Here is a 14,543-nt window from a genome sequence, read left to right on the forward strand (position 1 = left end):
GACATCTTGTGCAATTAATTTTGGATTAAGCAGGATTTTTTATGATATCAAAAGGAGTTAATAAATGACTTGGCCGAAAGTCATAAAACTGTAGCATATTTGTTTAAAAATAGCTAACCCACATTTCATGCTGTCATTTTTCCAGGAGCCTGATAAGTAGGGCCCTACCAATTTCATGGCTGTGAAAAACATGTCATGGACTGTGAAATAAGACCTGCCCTGTGAAATCCAATCACCCCGTGCTGCTGGGAGTGCCCCACTCAGGGGCTCCTAGCTGCTAGCAGAGCTGCTAGCCCAGGCCGGGCTGGGGAGAGACAGAAGTTGTCCTTCCCCTGCACAGCTGCTCTCAGTGGGGAGATCAGACCCACCTCCAGTGCTACACCCTCACTTCTGTGCTTCAGCAGCCCCAAAACTGGTCTCGGAGATTCAACCCCTGCGACTGCAGACAGGACACGGGGCGCCTAGGTTTTAGGTGCCCCGTCTCGGGGCCTCAGCCCCACAGCTGAAGCCGGGACTCAGGGCACCCGGGCTTGAGGCTTCTGCCCCCCGTGGCTCCAGCCAGGGCTCAGGGCACCCGGGCTTTGGGTGCCCATTTTGGGGGGGATCCCCCAATTGGCCAAGACACCTGGCTTTGGGTTTCCACCCCCCCCCCAGCTCCTGACTGGGCTCAGGGTGCCTATTTTTTCAGGGGATCCCCCAATTGGCCAGGGCTCCTGCATTAATCCACTACTGGCTGGGACTAGCAGCTAGGAGCTCCCAGCTGGGGCACTCCAAGAAGCTCTGGGGAGATCAGACCCACCTCCATGAATCTCCCCTAGCTGCAGGAAGCTTGGTGGCTGCTACCTTCAGAGCCCAGCTCTGAAAGTAGCACAAAAATGAGTGTGGCAATCCTGTGAAACCCCCTTGATCCCATTTTGGGTCAGGACACCCACAGTTATATCTGACATTGTAAAACTGACTCATTTTAAAACCTTCTGGCTGTGAAATTGACCAAAATGGTCTGTGAATTTGGTAGGGCCCTACTGATAAGGGGATATTACTCTCAGGGAAACTATTTTGTAGGAAAATATTTTTCATCAAAGAAGTTACCTTTACAAAATGATAAATCGCATAATTAGAAACTGATCTTACATAACTGTTAGAAAATCTGCATGAGTTCAAAATAGGAAAACCATTGGATGTAGTTATTTGTATCAATATATATTTTGGAATATTTTATCAGATTTTTACATGTCAATATACGCATAGATCCAGTCTGTTTATACTGAAAACTACTTTCCTCCAATTTGGAGAGGAAATTAGAGAGACGAGCAGGAAAGGAGCATTTGTTAGATATACTAATGTTCTGTTCTTCCTGTATCGTATAAAAAGAACAAGGGCACCATCTGCAGTTTTAGAAGCGAATTGGGGGCATGAAGGGTTTTCTTCAAGTACTGCATACAAGTCAGGTTTACACAATGAATTGAATTTTTATTGGGAAAATTATATAGTATAATCTGGGTGTATACAAGATAACTTTATTTTAACAACAGATCTATTCAGAGTTCCTGTTCATATATTCACTCACGCTGAAGCAACAACGCTGGCCCTGAGTGCTTAAATACATGACTACTGATTATATACTTTTGTAATATAAGAGCGGGTTGCTATGAAAATTTCACTTTTCTATCTTGGTGCATGGGCAGCTATTCAGCCTTATCTAGGTCATCAAAAGCAAGTGCTCAGACATTATTTCTGACTTTCACCCACTCATACCTGTATATATTGACATTGGTACAAAGGGCATTTGGGGCAGGAAATTTTTTTAGAGCATTTTAGTAGATAATGACGACTAAATAAGTAATCATTAGTAAATACACCTCTATCCCGATCTAACGTGACCTGATATAACACGAACTCAGATATAATGCGGTAAAGCAGCGCTCCGGGGTGGCGGGGCTGCGCACTCAGGCGGTTCAAAGCAAGTTCAATATAACGTGGTTTCACCTATAATACAGTAAGATTTTTTGGCTCCCGAGGACAGCGTTATATCGAGGTAGAGTGTAATTAAGACTTCTAAATACTATCTAACTAGTCTTTCAAAGCTTAAATAGGCTTTGCTGTCAAATTGCTTTTTATTAAGAAAAGAAAGAGGTTAGTGTAAAACCCCTTCACCAGCCAAAAGATGTTTTCTCAGACTAGGCTTAAATTCACATGCAGGCCTGAGAAATCCAATTGTCTGACAGTTTGGGTCAACCAACTGCAGGCAAAATTTAATTCTGATCTGCCTACCAGGTAAGGTGTTGAATGTAAATATAAAAACCTGCCACACCAGCATGTGTGGCCTGAGTCTGAAAAGGCAAGCTGAACTTCTGCTTTGGTTTCCTTCCAGACACCACTACCAGGAAGAATATATGGATAATTTACCCACACAAACTGTTGCCTTGCTATATTCCTATTCTCCTCTCATTCCATTCAGCTAGTTGTGCACCATACATTGTTTGGGGGTAGGACTACACCTGACTAATTACACACATGCTTTCTCTACAAGACCCCTGTACTGTTTGATGGCATTTATAAGGAAAGTGAGACCCTGGCAAAACTTGCATTGACTTCCATGGGCACAGAATCACCACTGAGGCATGTAGCCCATTTCAATTCAGACACAGTCAAAGCAGTCAGGGTTTTAAGTGCAAGTGATACAGAGCAGCAGTCTCTCCACGAGGAAGGGGCAAAAATATGAAACAAAACTGAAATTTTAACAAATTATTTACTTTTGTTTAGTAAAAAATGGAGCAACCATCACATTTTCTCGTCAGGTAACCAGATCTGAGATTCAGGCTGCCCGCTCATAAGCAAAACACTAGCTCGTACATTTTGGATTTTATCTTATAGATTTTGGTCCTCTTTGGTGCACTGTAGTGGTCCCTCGCTATTGAGTGGGGAGGGAGGCCACTCCACCTCACTACAGGCAGACAGCAAGTAACCATCTATAGAGGAAACTCCGGTCCTCTGGGCGGGGCAGACCCACAAACTGTCTATGGCTCCACAACACAGCTCATACCTTCTGGCCAAAAAAACAGAGTTTGGCCACCACCCCAGGGGTGGGGTCAGTGGCAGGGAGTTAAGGGGATCCAGGCCCACCCTACGCTATTAGGTCCCAGCCCAAGGCCCTAACAGTGGCAGATGGGTCTGCCACTGGGTTGGCGGCGATCCTCCTGAAACATGCTGACTCACTCTCTGGCAGCAGAACCAGAATAAAATCTGGGTCACCTGGGTTGTTTTCTACTACAGTCAGTGTGTAGGGCTCCATGGTCAAAAGGTCCTCTGTCTCCTCAGGGTACTTGGCCACTGGCAGTCCCTACAGCTCCTCAGAGTACTCGTCTGACAGCGGTCCTGGAAGCTCCTTGCGATACTAGTCCATCTCCAATCACAGGGCACAGCTCCACTCAGGGGCTAGTCCAGGTTCCTGCAAAGATCTCTGCAGGGGCGGCTCTAGACATTTCGCCACCCCAAGCAGGGCGGCATGCCGTGGGAGGCGCTCTGCCGGTCGCCAGTCCTGCGGCTCCAGTGGACCTCCCCAGGCGTGCCTGCAGAGGGTCCGCTGGTCCTGCGGCTCCACCGAACCCTCCACAGGCACGCCTGTGGGAGGTCCACCGGAGCCGCCTGCTGCCTTCCCGGCGACCGGCAGAGCGCCCCCCGCGGCATGCTGCCCCAAGCACACGCTTGGCATGCTGGGGTCTGGAGCCGCCCCTGGATCTTTGCTCCTTCTGGAGGTCCACCCCTAATTGAGCTTCAGGGTTCTCCTTTTATACTTCCTGTCCCACCCCAGGACTTCCAGTGCTGGGCCGGGGCAGATTCAGCTCTGCCCACCAGGTGGACTGTAGTGGTCTCTCACTCTCCAGTTTGGAGGGAGGCCACTCTGCCTCATGTACAGGTAGCTTTTTGACCTCTGATTTAATTCAAGTGAGATTTTTAATTTGAAAAAAACCCCAAACACCTCAACATAAGACCTGTGTTGATAACGTGTCAACCATGTTTTGCCTTCCATTACTAGTTCTTGTAAGGTGTCAGAGCTGTCTCCTTATTTCCTCCTGTCAAAAATATTTTATGGTTGCAAGATGTGCAGAACAAAAGTGATCTAAGGTTTCATCAAGCTTGTGCATTTATTAGTGGCTTATTAAGAAATAATTTATTGTTGCTGGGTAAACAGGAATAACAAATTAGTAAAAAAAATTTTTTACACAAATAGTTTTATTACAAATTTGATTTTTTAAGAAATACACATTTAAGAAATAACATAAAAGGCCTTGGCATTCTCAAAAATATTTTTGTATTTGCATGGTTATAGTCTATAAAATAGTTTTAGACACAGATGTGCTCAAACATCAGAATATTTGCATAGAGATCCAATAGAACTATTTCTTTGAACATTTCAAAAAACTTTTTTGGGGGAATATTAACAAAATTAAGGCCTTTTAAATTTGAAAATCAAGTCATTCAGTGTGTGATTAGTTTTTAAAACTCTGAAAATATTAAATACAGAATAAACATTGTAAGCTCAAAGCACGTTTTACTATAATAAACACAAATAGCCATTAACCTGGGTTCATTCTCTGCAATTTACATTTAGGTACTGAAATGAGCGAAAGAAAACAGATGTTTCACATTAAGTATTTTGGCATTTAACATCTAATTTATGACACTGTATTGAAAAAGAGGAAAAATGATGTAAGCTTCTTTTTGAAATTGTAGCAAACTCAAAGCTTGATTTGCCTAATTGTTGATACCTATATAAATTACTAATATATATATATATTTTTTTTTTCCTAACCACAACTGGACCATTCCTTATTCCACAGGAAAATTTGTTCCACTGCATGAAGAAGCTGCATAGTACCAAACATAGCAGAAACACTTAATTGCCCATTTGTGGAACTAGTTTGGCAAACCCTTCCTTTGGAGCATAGTCCCACTGAAACCAATAGGACTAGGGTGGAAGTAAGCACTACAAATAGAAAAGCAAGCTGGATGGCACCCTATGTTTTGAAAATATGGATACTTGCTCTTTAACCATAATCTGTAATCACAAAACTCTTCTTTATATTAGTATTACTTTGTACAGGAACAATAAGTACATACCTAAGAGTCTGGAATTTTGAGATAGCTAGACAATGGTAATAGCATACGTATCTGGGTAGGAGAAATGAATCTAAATATATAATACAAGAAAGAGGAGTCAAAAGTAAGGCACAGCAACATACCTCCTAGCACCTTTGATTTTTTCTGCATGAACTCTGGCTTTTTGATACTCTCAGTGCATTACATTTACATAAACATTTCTTTTACCAAAAGTGCCATTTGGTATTTGAAGCTTATCTTTGTTGTCTCTTTTCTTCTTCAGCAAGTACAGGGCCAGTAAAGCAGTGTGTGTTAGTTATGCAAGTTCCTATAAGGCACTTTACTGTTTTCATACTGGACAACAATGAGGTACATATGATATAAGTCTAAGCTTCATTGCTGTTAAACAAATAGCACCATATTGTGACATTAGTTGAAATTCAAAAGTCATTATGTTCTTCTCATACAGACTTGACAACGGCTAACGTTTGAGCGCAAGTCCCCTGCTTTCAGAGTTGAAGGAGTAGGTTTCCTATAAAAAAAAAAAAAGGATAACCATCAATAACTGCTAATACAAAAATATCAGTTTGCAAGTTTATTGTTAACTTGGCAGTGTTTTTAACACAGAAGTTTAGTCTGTTAATGAAAAATTGAGAAACCCTGGCAGAGCTGAATCAAGTGCCTAGGTCTCTGCAGACTATCCGGTCACTTCTTCCAGAAAATCAGTCATAGTAATTTGCTATTCTTAATGGGGGGAATGACTATATACAAAGTGTTGTCAAAATAAACAAAACAAACTGAAAAAGATCTGTCTCTCAAAACTCTTTAGTTATAAGGAATTATTAAAAACAAAAGTGGGTAAAATATTTTTAGACAGAAGTGTGATTTTTTTTGTATTGACTATGTGCCTTTAATAATCCAGACCTCAAGCCTGCAATTCAAATTCACATGAGGTAAGGTTGCAGGATTGGTCCCCTACCCAAGGGTGTATGATGTACAAACTAGGACTGTTTCTGTGGTGTTCATAAAGAGAAAGGGATGCTAAGCTTTACAGTTCTCACCTTGTGAGGGACATAAGAAATAAAGTAACTATGACGCTCATTCTTCTCTCTTTCTCTGAGTAGCCTTCCTTGTACTAAAGAGTGATATTTATTCTTGGGTAGCAGCTAGCACAAGGCTTTGCATCACTTAATTCCTCAATTTAGAGCCTAAATAGTACAGACGTTGTGCATAGGCCCTTCTGCATAGGGTGAAGGTCATGGGTGAATGATAAATAATTGTTCAAGCTCATTCAGTTCTTCGCCTCTCTGAGTATGTCTACCCTGCAATTAGATACCCACGGCTGGCCCATGCCAGCTGACTCGGGCTCACAGGGCTCTGTTTAACTATGGTGTAGATGTTTGGGCTTGGGCTGCAGCCCAAACTCTGGGACCCTCTCATCTCACAGTATCCTAGAGCCTGGGCTCCAGCCCAAGCCTGAACGTCTACACCACCATTAAATACCCTATTAGCCCAAGCCCTATGAGTCCCAGGCAGCTGGCACAGGCAAGCCACAGGTTTTCATTCGCAATGCACACATACCCTTTCCGAGGAGATGTCAACAGCTGTGCTAGTTTGCAGTGGTTCTATTATGAGCTAATATCCACTAGGGATGAGATTATGCTCTTGGTTAATTTCTATCAAGATGTCAGTGTATCCCAATTACGACTGAAATCACACAAGTGAAACACAGGTGTGGTGGAAGTACAAACACTCTTAGGTCACCCTAAAAGGAATACTGTAGATAGGTTTCATTTGGTAAATACTACCAAAATGTATATTCATTATTTCTCCCAAAAAACATTATTTTTACAAGCATTTTAACTGTATATCTTAATCAAATAGACTACCAATAGCTATTCATCTTTTAAGATTAATCTAGAACAATCCTAGTGTTACTTTAAAGCAAGTTTCACACTGTTGCTTTTACAGATGTATAGTAAGCCGTGAATATGAATTTTAGAAAGAAAAATCAACTGTAACTTACTTGAACATCTCGTTTCTCTCTATAGTGGCAAGCCAAAAACTGTAAGCATTTGCATAATAGTTACAAGTTCCACGACCATGGCATTCTATGAAGGGAGCACTGCGGAACTCCTCTAGACAGGAACCTGGAGATGCCAGAGCTTGCCCGGAACCCTCAGCACCAGCGCTGGTATGCTGGGAAAATGCAAGTAAATCAACCAGGTTAGAAATATCTAACTCAGAGGTTGGCAACCTTTCAGAAGCGGTGTGCCGAGTCTTCATTTATTCACTCTAATTTAAGGTTTCACGTGCCGGTAATACATTTTAATGTTTTTTAGAAGGTCTCTCACTATAAGTCTATATATTATATAACTAAACTAGTGTTGTATTGTAAAATAAACAAGGTTTTCAAAATGTTTAAGAAGCTTCATTTAAAATGAAATTAAAATGTTGGTCTTATGCTGCCGGCCCGCTCAGCCCGCTGCTGGTCTGGGGTTCTGTTCACCTAGGCCGGCAGGGGGCTGAGCGAGGCCTGCGGCCGGGACCCCGGCTGGCAAGGGTCTATCAGCCAGAACCCCAGACCAGCAGCGGGCTGTGCGGGGCCGGTAGCCAGGACCCAGAGGGCTGGGGGCTGAGGGCTGGAGTCAGGGCTGGGGGCTGGGTATGTGGGGGGGTGTAGGTGTCAGGGCAGAGGGGGGGGCTGGGTAGGGGTGGGGGTGCCAGAGTCAGGGCTAGGGTTGTGGGGTGGGGGGAGATGAAGAAGTCAAGCAGAGGGCTGGGTGTGTATGAGGGAGGTACAGGGCTCAGGGCAGGGGCCTGGGGGGTGTGCAGGGCTCAGGGCAGAGGGCGTGGTGTGTGTGGGGGGGGTCAGGGCTCAGGGGAGAGGGCTGGGTGACTGCTCCCCTAAGAACTCCCAACCCCACTGCTCCTTGTCCCCAGACTACCCCCTCCTGGGCCCCCTGCCCCCAACTGCTCCCCAGGACCCCACCCCCTATCTAAGCCTCCCTGTTCCTTGTACCCTGACTGGACCCTACCCCCGACCTGTCCCCTGACTGCCCTGACCCTTATCCACACCCCCGGCCCCAGCCAGACACCCGGGACTCCCATGCCTATCCAACCACTCCCTGCCCCCTGACAGGACCCCCAGAACTCCTGATCCATCCAACCCCACCCCACTCCCTGCCCCAACCCCTCTCCACACCCCTGCCTCCTGACAGGACCCCCAGAACTCCCAACTCATACAACCCTCCCTGCTCCTTGTCCCCTGACCACCCCTCCAGAGACCCCCACCCTAACTGCCCCCAGGATCCTCCTTGCTCCCAGTCCCCTGACTGCCCTGACCCCTATCCACCCCTGCCCCTCACAAACCCCGGGACTCCCTGCCCCATCCAACCCCCACTGCTCCCTGACTGCCCTCCAGAGACCCCCACCCCTAGCCACCCCCATCCCCCGGCTGCTCCCTGTCCCCTGACTGCCCCCCCTCTATCCAACCCTCCCAGTCCTGGGCCCCTTACCATGAGGCTCCACACAGAGCTAGATACGCTGCTCTGTGGGAGCACACAGCCCCGCCCCTCCATTTGAGCGGGGAGCATGTCTGCCTCCCTGCAGAGCCAAACACTGCCCCGCGGGAGCGCGCATCCCCAACCCCCAGAGCGCTGCGCGTGGCGGCAGTGCTCCAGGGGAGGGGAGAAGGCGGGAGAGGGGCCGGCAGCTTGCTGCGCTCGGCCCGGTGCTCCGGCCCGGGAGCGCGGACCCCGCGGCTTGCCGTGCTGGGAGAGTGGGGCCATTTGCCCACCCTGTGCGCATGGCTATGCTTCTGCTCCCTGCCCCTGCGGGGGGAGCAGAGGGCAGAGGAGAGCAGGCCGGGCTGGGCAGGATTTTTAATGGCATGCTGGAGTCCCGGCAGGCTCCAGCATGCCATTAAAAATTGGCACACGTGCCATAGGTTGCGACCCCTGATCTAACTCTTTAACGCCAGGTCTACACTGGAGGGGGGAGGGGATCGATCTAAGTTACACAACTCCAGATACGTTAATTACGTAGCTGAAGTCGACATACTTAGATCTACTTACCACGGTATCTTCACTGCGGTAAGTCAATGGCTGATGCTTTCCCATCAACTCCGCCTGCGCCTCTTGCCCTGGTGGAGTACCGGAGTCGACGGGAGAGCGCTCAGTAGTTGATTTATCATGTCAAGTCTAGACACAATAAATCGACCCCCGCTGGATTGATCGCTACCCGTTGATCCAGCAGGTAATGTAGACAAGCCCTTAGTGACAGTAGGTTGTAACTCTTTTAAACCAATACTTTGCCATATGCATTTCCCCCCCTCTTTTCAGTAATGTGGTGGAGAACCTGCTGCTGCTCTTTCCTCCTGCTTTGGGATAATGGGTGGTCAGTTGGGAGCAGTGGGAGTCTGGGAAAACTGGGAGGATAGTGGGAGGAATGGTTTCCAGGGGCAGGGTATCTTGGGCCCTGGGAGGAGCATGGTGTTGAAGGCAATCAGGGAGAGTATGGAATCCACTGGTGTTAGGGCCCACAGAACTGAATTGCCTTGCATTACCAGAGACTGTATCAGATAAAGTTTGGTACTGAAGCACACCAGAGACTGCACAAAAGATCAAAAATTCAATTAGACAAAGGCCCTATTCATGGAGAGATCAGGAAGAGCAGAGGCAGTGGCTCTATATTGCTCTGTGAAGGTTCTGCAACCCTGATCTGGAGGGACAGTAGGAAGGTCTGTTAATTTCCATGTTCATTTAGTCCTTGGCATTTGTGTTGAAGCTGTAAACAACAGTGTGAGAGAAATTACTTTGCTAGAAACTAGAAAGTGAATTGTTACTAAATTATTCTCTCACATTCACTAAATAGCCAACATGTTTCTAAAGTCACCAAAAGAGCAGAGACCTCATCCTCTGACCCTTGTTTCCCTGCAATAGCACAGACAGACAGTACCTTTCTAAAGGCAGGAATATATCAAACACCAGCATAAATTATTTTTCTGATCCAGGTGATATCCTGGTGCACTTACCATTACGAAGGAGTAACCAATCCAAAGCGACATCCAGCCTTCAGGGCACAATGGTATTTGAATTGTTTGGCTGTGAACTGCAATTACCATGGCAGGAGCCTCACACACAGAGCATCTATAAAGAACAGGACAGCAAGGAACTCAATGTACTTGGAATAGTAACATTTATTTCCTCTTTTCAGGAGTTATTTGCACAGCAAGTTCAGAATTTACAAGACCAACACTAGGAAAATCAGACCTTTGGAGTCACTGATCCTACTCATCTTCACTGGATAAAGGAAAGGAAGGGCCTTATTATTATAAACTGAATAGTTTAATACATTTACCCTTTTTTCTCTTTTAAATTTTAAATTTCAACAGCCAGCATATGTGAAATGTTATTAATACTGAAGGGAAAATGGCTAAAGAACTAGAAGAAGGTCTGGTGAGACCAGGAGCAACTAGGATCAACACGTTACTTTAGCTGTAGACTTATATGACTTCTGGAGAGAACACCAGCACTTCTTGGAGGAACTGAAGACTTCTTGGGAAGGCCAGTGAAGGGTGGGTGAGGGTGAGGATGAGGGTTCCATATGTATTCCCTTTAAAGGTGACTTTTATTTATGTCTGGGGTCCTTATCTCTGAATAAAGGACAACTTAGCCAGCCAACTGGAACATTGGGCTTGAGAAACCAACATTCGGAGAGGTTTACAAACAAAGATTCTTTTAGTTCAGGTATGTACATTCTACTTCTGACCTGCTGGCTCCCAAAATAAGCAGGAGGCTCAGGCTCAGTAACTCCTTGGTGGGCGTCTCTCTCTCTTTGCTAAGACTGCCAAACAAAGTACTAATAAATGCCAGTTATGATGCAAATGATAATCATATGGGCTCCCGCTAATTAGGAATTTGACTGGGATCACTAATTCCTTGCTTGCAGCACAGCCCTAAAAATAGCCACTTTTAATTAGCACTGGCCCTTTTGGTTCAAACCAGATACCTAAGATGAACAGCTTGGTATTGCATTATCAGAGCAACAGAGAAATTAAGTATAAGAAGCAGGAATAAGCTGGGTTCTGTTAAATCTACAAAAGCAAAGAAATTCAGGGTGAAAGCATCTACATTTGACATAAAAGGATTCACACACTGCCTAGAACTCCAGCACAAAAACTACATGGTTATTTTAAGAAGCACAGCAATGAAAGAGAAAAAAATAGAATGTAAAAGGCGCCTGGTACTTGCTTTGCTTCAAGAGATTTCTGGTGCATCAATGAATGCCTTTGGGACAAAGGAAGTCTCTTGAACCAGGGCAGGCAAGTGACACTTTTACATCTTTTCAAATTTTCAATGCAGGATGATGATGGTTTAACAGTCTCAAATAATAAAAGAAACGAACAGACTACGAAGATAGCCTTCTGCTTTGAGATTACAGTGGCATGCACAGATACAAAAGAACATATTAAAATAATTTCACTCTACACCACCTTTCCATGGCAACTCTTGGCGCAGTAGATTCTTTTAGAATCCAGGGTTCAAGGGAAAGATGCAAGATCTACAAATCTATATAAAGCACCACACAGACTCTGTATGCATAGGATAGTGGGCAGTTTAAGGGCAAATTTCAACAGTGGTCTCTTTGTTCAAGATTTTCAAGAGTGACTCAAGGGATTTTGGGTACCTGACATGAACAACTTAATGGGGCTTAGTTTTCAGAGGGAGAGCACTCACCATTTTCTGAAAATTAGATCCTTTTTAGGCATCGCCAGTACAGCACAAAAAAGGCAGACACCCCAAATCCCTACTCTCTCTCTTTTTTTTTTTTAAATATTGGTCAAAATCTGTACAATCAAATTTTGAGGCATTTTGGGTGTCAAAAAACTGGGAATTAAGTACAGAAGTAATATTTGCATAAGTTGGGTCCAACTACATAATTGACACATAAAACTCAAAGTCTGGGGACACACAAAGTTGTGTTGCCATGCAGAAGGAGTGATATTTCATTCTTATGAATCCTTTTTAAAAATTGGCCCTTAGCTTGTTCATGTTATATGAGAAACAAACAGCCATGTTAAGTACTTTGATACGCTGGATACCTATGATGGGGGATATTATCTTAGAATTGTCTGGATAACTAATATACATAGACAAATGTGTCATGCTCCCTCCCTTGGAAAGCCCACCAGAGCAATTTCCACTCCCACTCATCTCCATGGTAGGGAGAGAGCACAGGAGTTGTTAGGGTGTCTACACAGTAGCTGGGAGGACAGCTGTATGGATGCAGTAGCATAAGTGGTTGGTTGAACTAGTTGCCTGAATTAAATCCCACCCAACCTCCTTTGTATGTAGTTGGGCAGCTAGCCCGAGCCCCTGCCCATGCCACTGTAGCCACACTGCTATTTTTAGCATGCTAGCCTGAGCAGAGCTAGCATGTGTCTGTCTATCCAAGATGGGAAGCATCCTCCCAGCTGCTGCATAGGCATAACCTCACACTCTAGGATCAGGACGGCCTATGAAGGCCCTGCCTGACCCCTGTGTGTCATGATTATCAATTTAGTAAGATGTTGGAGCTCCTTTGTCAGATCCTAATTAAATCAGAATGGTGCAGCCCACTAAGTTCATGTGATCTCTTCTGCCTTAAGCCTTGTGCATGTTACATAAGGGCACAGTTTATGCTAGTAAATTAAAAAAAAGAAATAGGACCAAATCCACAGCTAATATAAACTGGTGCAGCTCAAATGAGCTCAATGCAACTACATCAGTTTACACCAGCTGATGAGTCAGTTCTACAAATAGTAAATGATTGCTTTACAGTACTACACCTGGTTCCTTTGCAATATTGTTTGCTTTAAACTAACCCTAGTTGTATTCAAGCACCAAAGCAATGTCCAAAACAATGCAGCATACTGCATGATAGTTAAAACAGACATTGATATATTTTCAAAAGATATTGAGCCACAAAGTGCCTCTAATTAGAGCTGAGTATAAAAACAGAAATTATTTTTTCCCTTGGAATTTTGAATAAAAATCAAAATTTCTGTTTAATTCAAAATTTCCTGTTGTATTTTTTCAATGAATCAATTCAAAATAAATATTTTTGTTTCATATGAATTAAAATAACCATTTTTTGGCTTGGGATTTCTTCACTTTTTCCAGTGGAAAAGGTGTAGGGACTCAAAATATTTTCATTTTAATTCAAATCAATATGGAAAAATTCCAATCATTTAATTGAAAGTAAAATCAGGATATTCTGAGTGATATGAAAAAAGCTTGATGAAAATTTTTTGACCAGCTCTATTTTTAATAGGTCTTCTGCATATTCATAACCAATGTGGCAAAAGCAATACTCACCTACTGATGAATGGCCTGATATGGTCACCAGTGATAGGTGCCATACTCATTGGCATGGGTTCAGGAGTAGACAGCCAGTAGGAATAGTCATTCCTTGATGCAAAGTTGCATACATTATTGATATTGCAGAACAAGAATGGCATAGTGCTAAATTTACGAAGACAGCTCCCTGCTGTGCCTGAAAGTGTAATAAAAAGGTTAATGTGTAAAACTCCGTTCGAGTGAATATTTGGCAATGGCATATTTTAATCAGTGCAATTTTGATGACAGTGCACAATGTTTAAAGTGCTAACATGGCAATCTTGACTCTGAAACTCACTTCCTGGCTCACTCCAGCAGGATGGTGAGTGCATAAGGGAGGTTCTGATAAGAGTCTGAGAGGGGAGGGCAAGCTTGTTTTGCTCCTTTATAAATCCCAATGGCAGGCCCCAATCAGACTTTAAAATAATTTTTTCCCCTCAGCTCCATGGTAGTCAAGTTTATATAATGGTTGCTTCTAGAATTGTATATTTGTTTATCAGATGCCAAAAGATACATTAAAGCAACAATAAGATCACAAACTTAAATATAAAAAGTCAGGGAATGCAAAACTTAAGGGCTTTTCAGTAACACCAGCACATTTACATTAAACAAAGATGATATTTTTGATTACTAGCTAGTAAATTACCCAAACTAGCAATCAAATATATTATAAATGTGCAATGCCTTGAATGCCTGAGGTTCTCTGGTCAAAGAAGTCATTGTGTCCTCGTAGTCGGCTGACCCGCACCCTGGGCTCGGCTGTAGTTTCATTGAGTCTCTTGTCCCTAGGTCCCCTAAGGGCAGGGCTTAAATTCTCATGGAGTATTTTCCTGGGGCCCCCAGGCTCCTCCACCCCCAACTTGCTATAAAAACTCCAGGGAGGTTGAAAATATTTACCGGAGCTCTGCTCCGAACAGCTCTGGCTGAATCTAAGCCCTGCCTATGGGAGCCCCACTTGTGGGCAATCTCACTATTCCCAGCAGGTGTTCAGCTCACTGCCGGGGTCTTTTCAGAGTCCAGCTACAGTTCACTTGTCTCTATAGTCCCTGGAGGTGCTTTCCA

At 44.3% G+C, this 14,543-nt stretch overlaps 1 protein-coding gene across 1 annotated transcript in view; it reads right to left on the bottom strand.

The window, feature by feature from the left end:
* Nucleotides 1–4,215: 4,215 nt before the first annotated feature.
* Nucleotides 4,216–14,543, bottom strand: part of COL4A1 (collagen type IV alpha 1 chain) — a 146,345-nt gene continuing 136,017 nt past the window's right edge. The window contains exons 51-54 of the mRNA XM_039517805.1: nucleotides 13,461–13,638; nucleotides 10,136–10,250; nucleotides 7,127–7,299; nucleotides 4,216–5,632 (exon numbers count right to left, since the gene is read on the bottom strand). Coding sequence (XP_039373739.1) covers nucleotides 5,551–5,632; nucleotides 7,127–7,299; nucleotides 10,136–10,250; nucleotides 13,461–13,638 — 548 coding nt within the window. The 3' untranslated portion in view covers nucleotides 4,216–5,550. The remainder of the gene's footprint in view (nucleotides 5,633–7,126; nucleotides 7,300–10,135; nucleotides 10,251–13,460; nucleotides 13,639–14,543) is intronic.

The sequence above is a fragment of the Mauremys reevesii genome, linkage group 1, assembly GCF_016161935.1.
Source record: "Mauremys reevesii isolate NIE-2019 linkage group 1, ASM1616193v1, whole genome shotgun sequence".
NCBI classification, from domain to species: domain Eukaryota; kingdom Metazoa; phylum Chordata; order Testudines; family Geoemydidae; genus Mauremys; species Mauremys reevesii.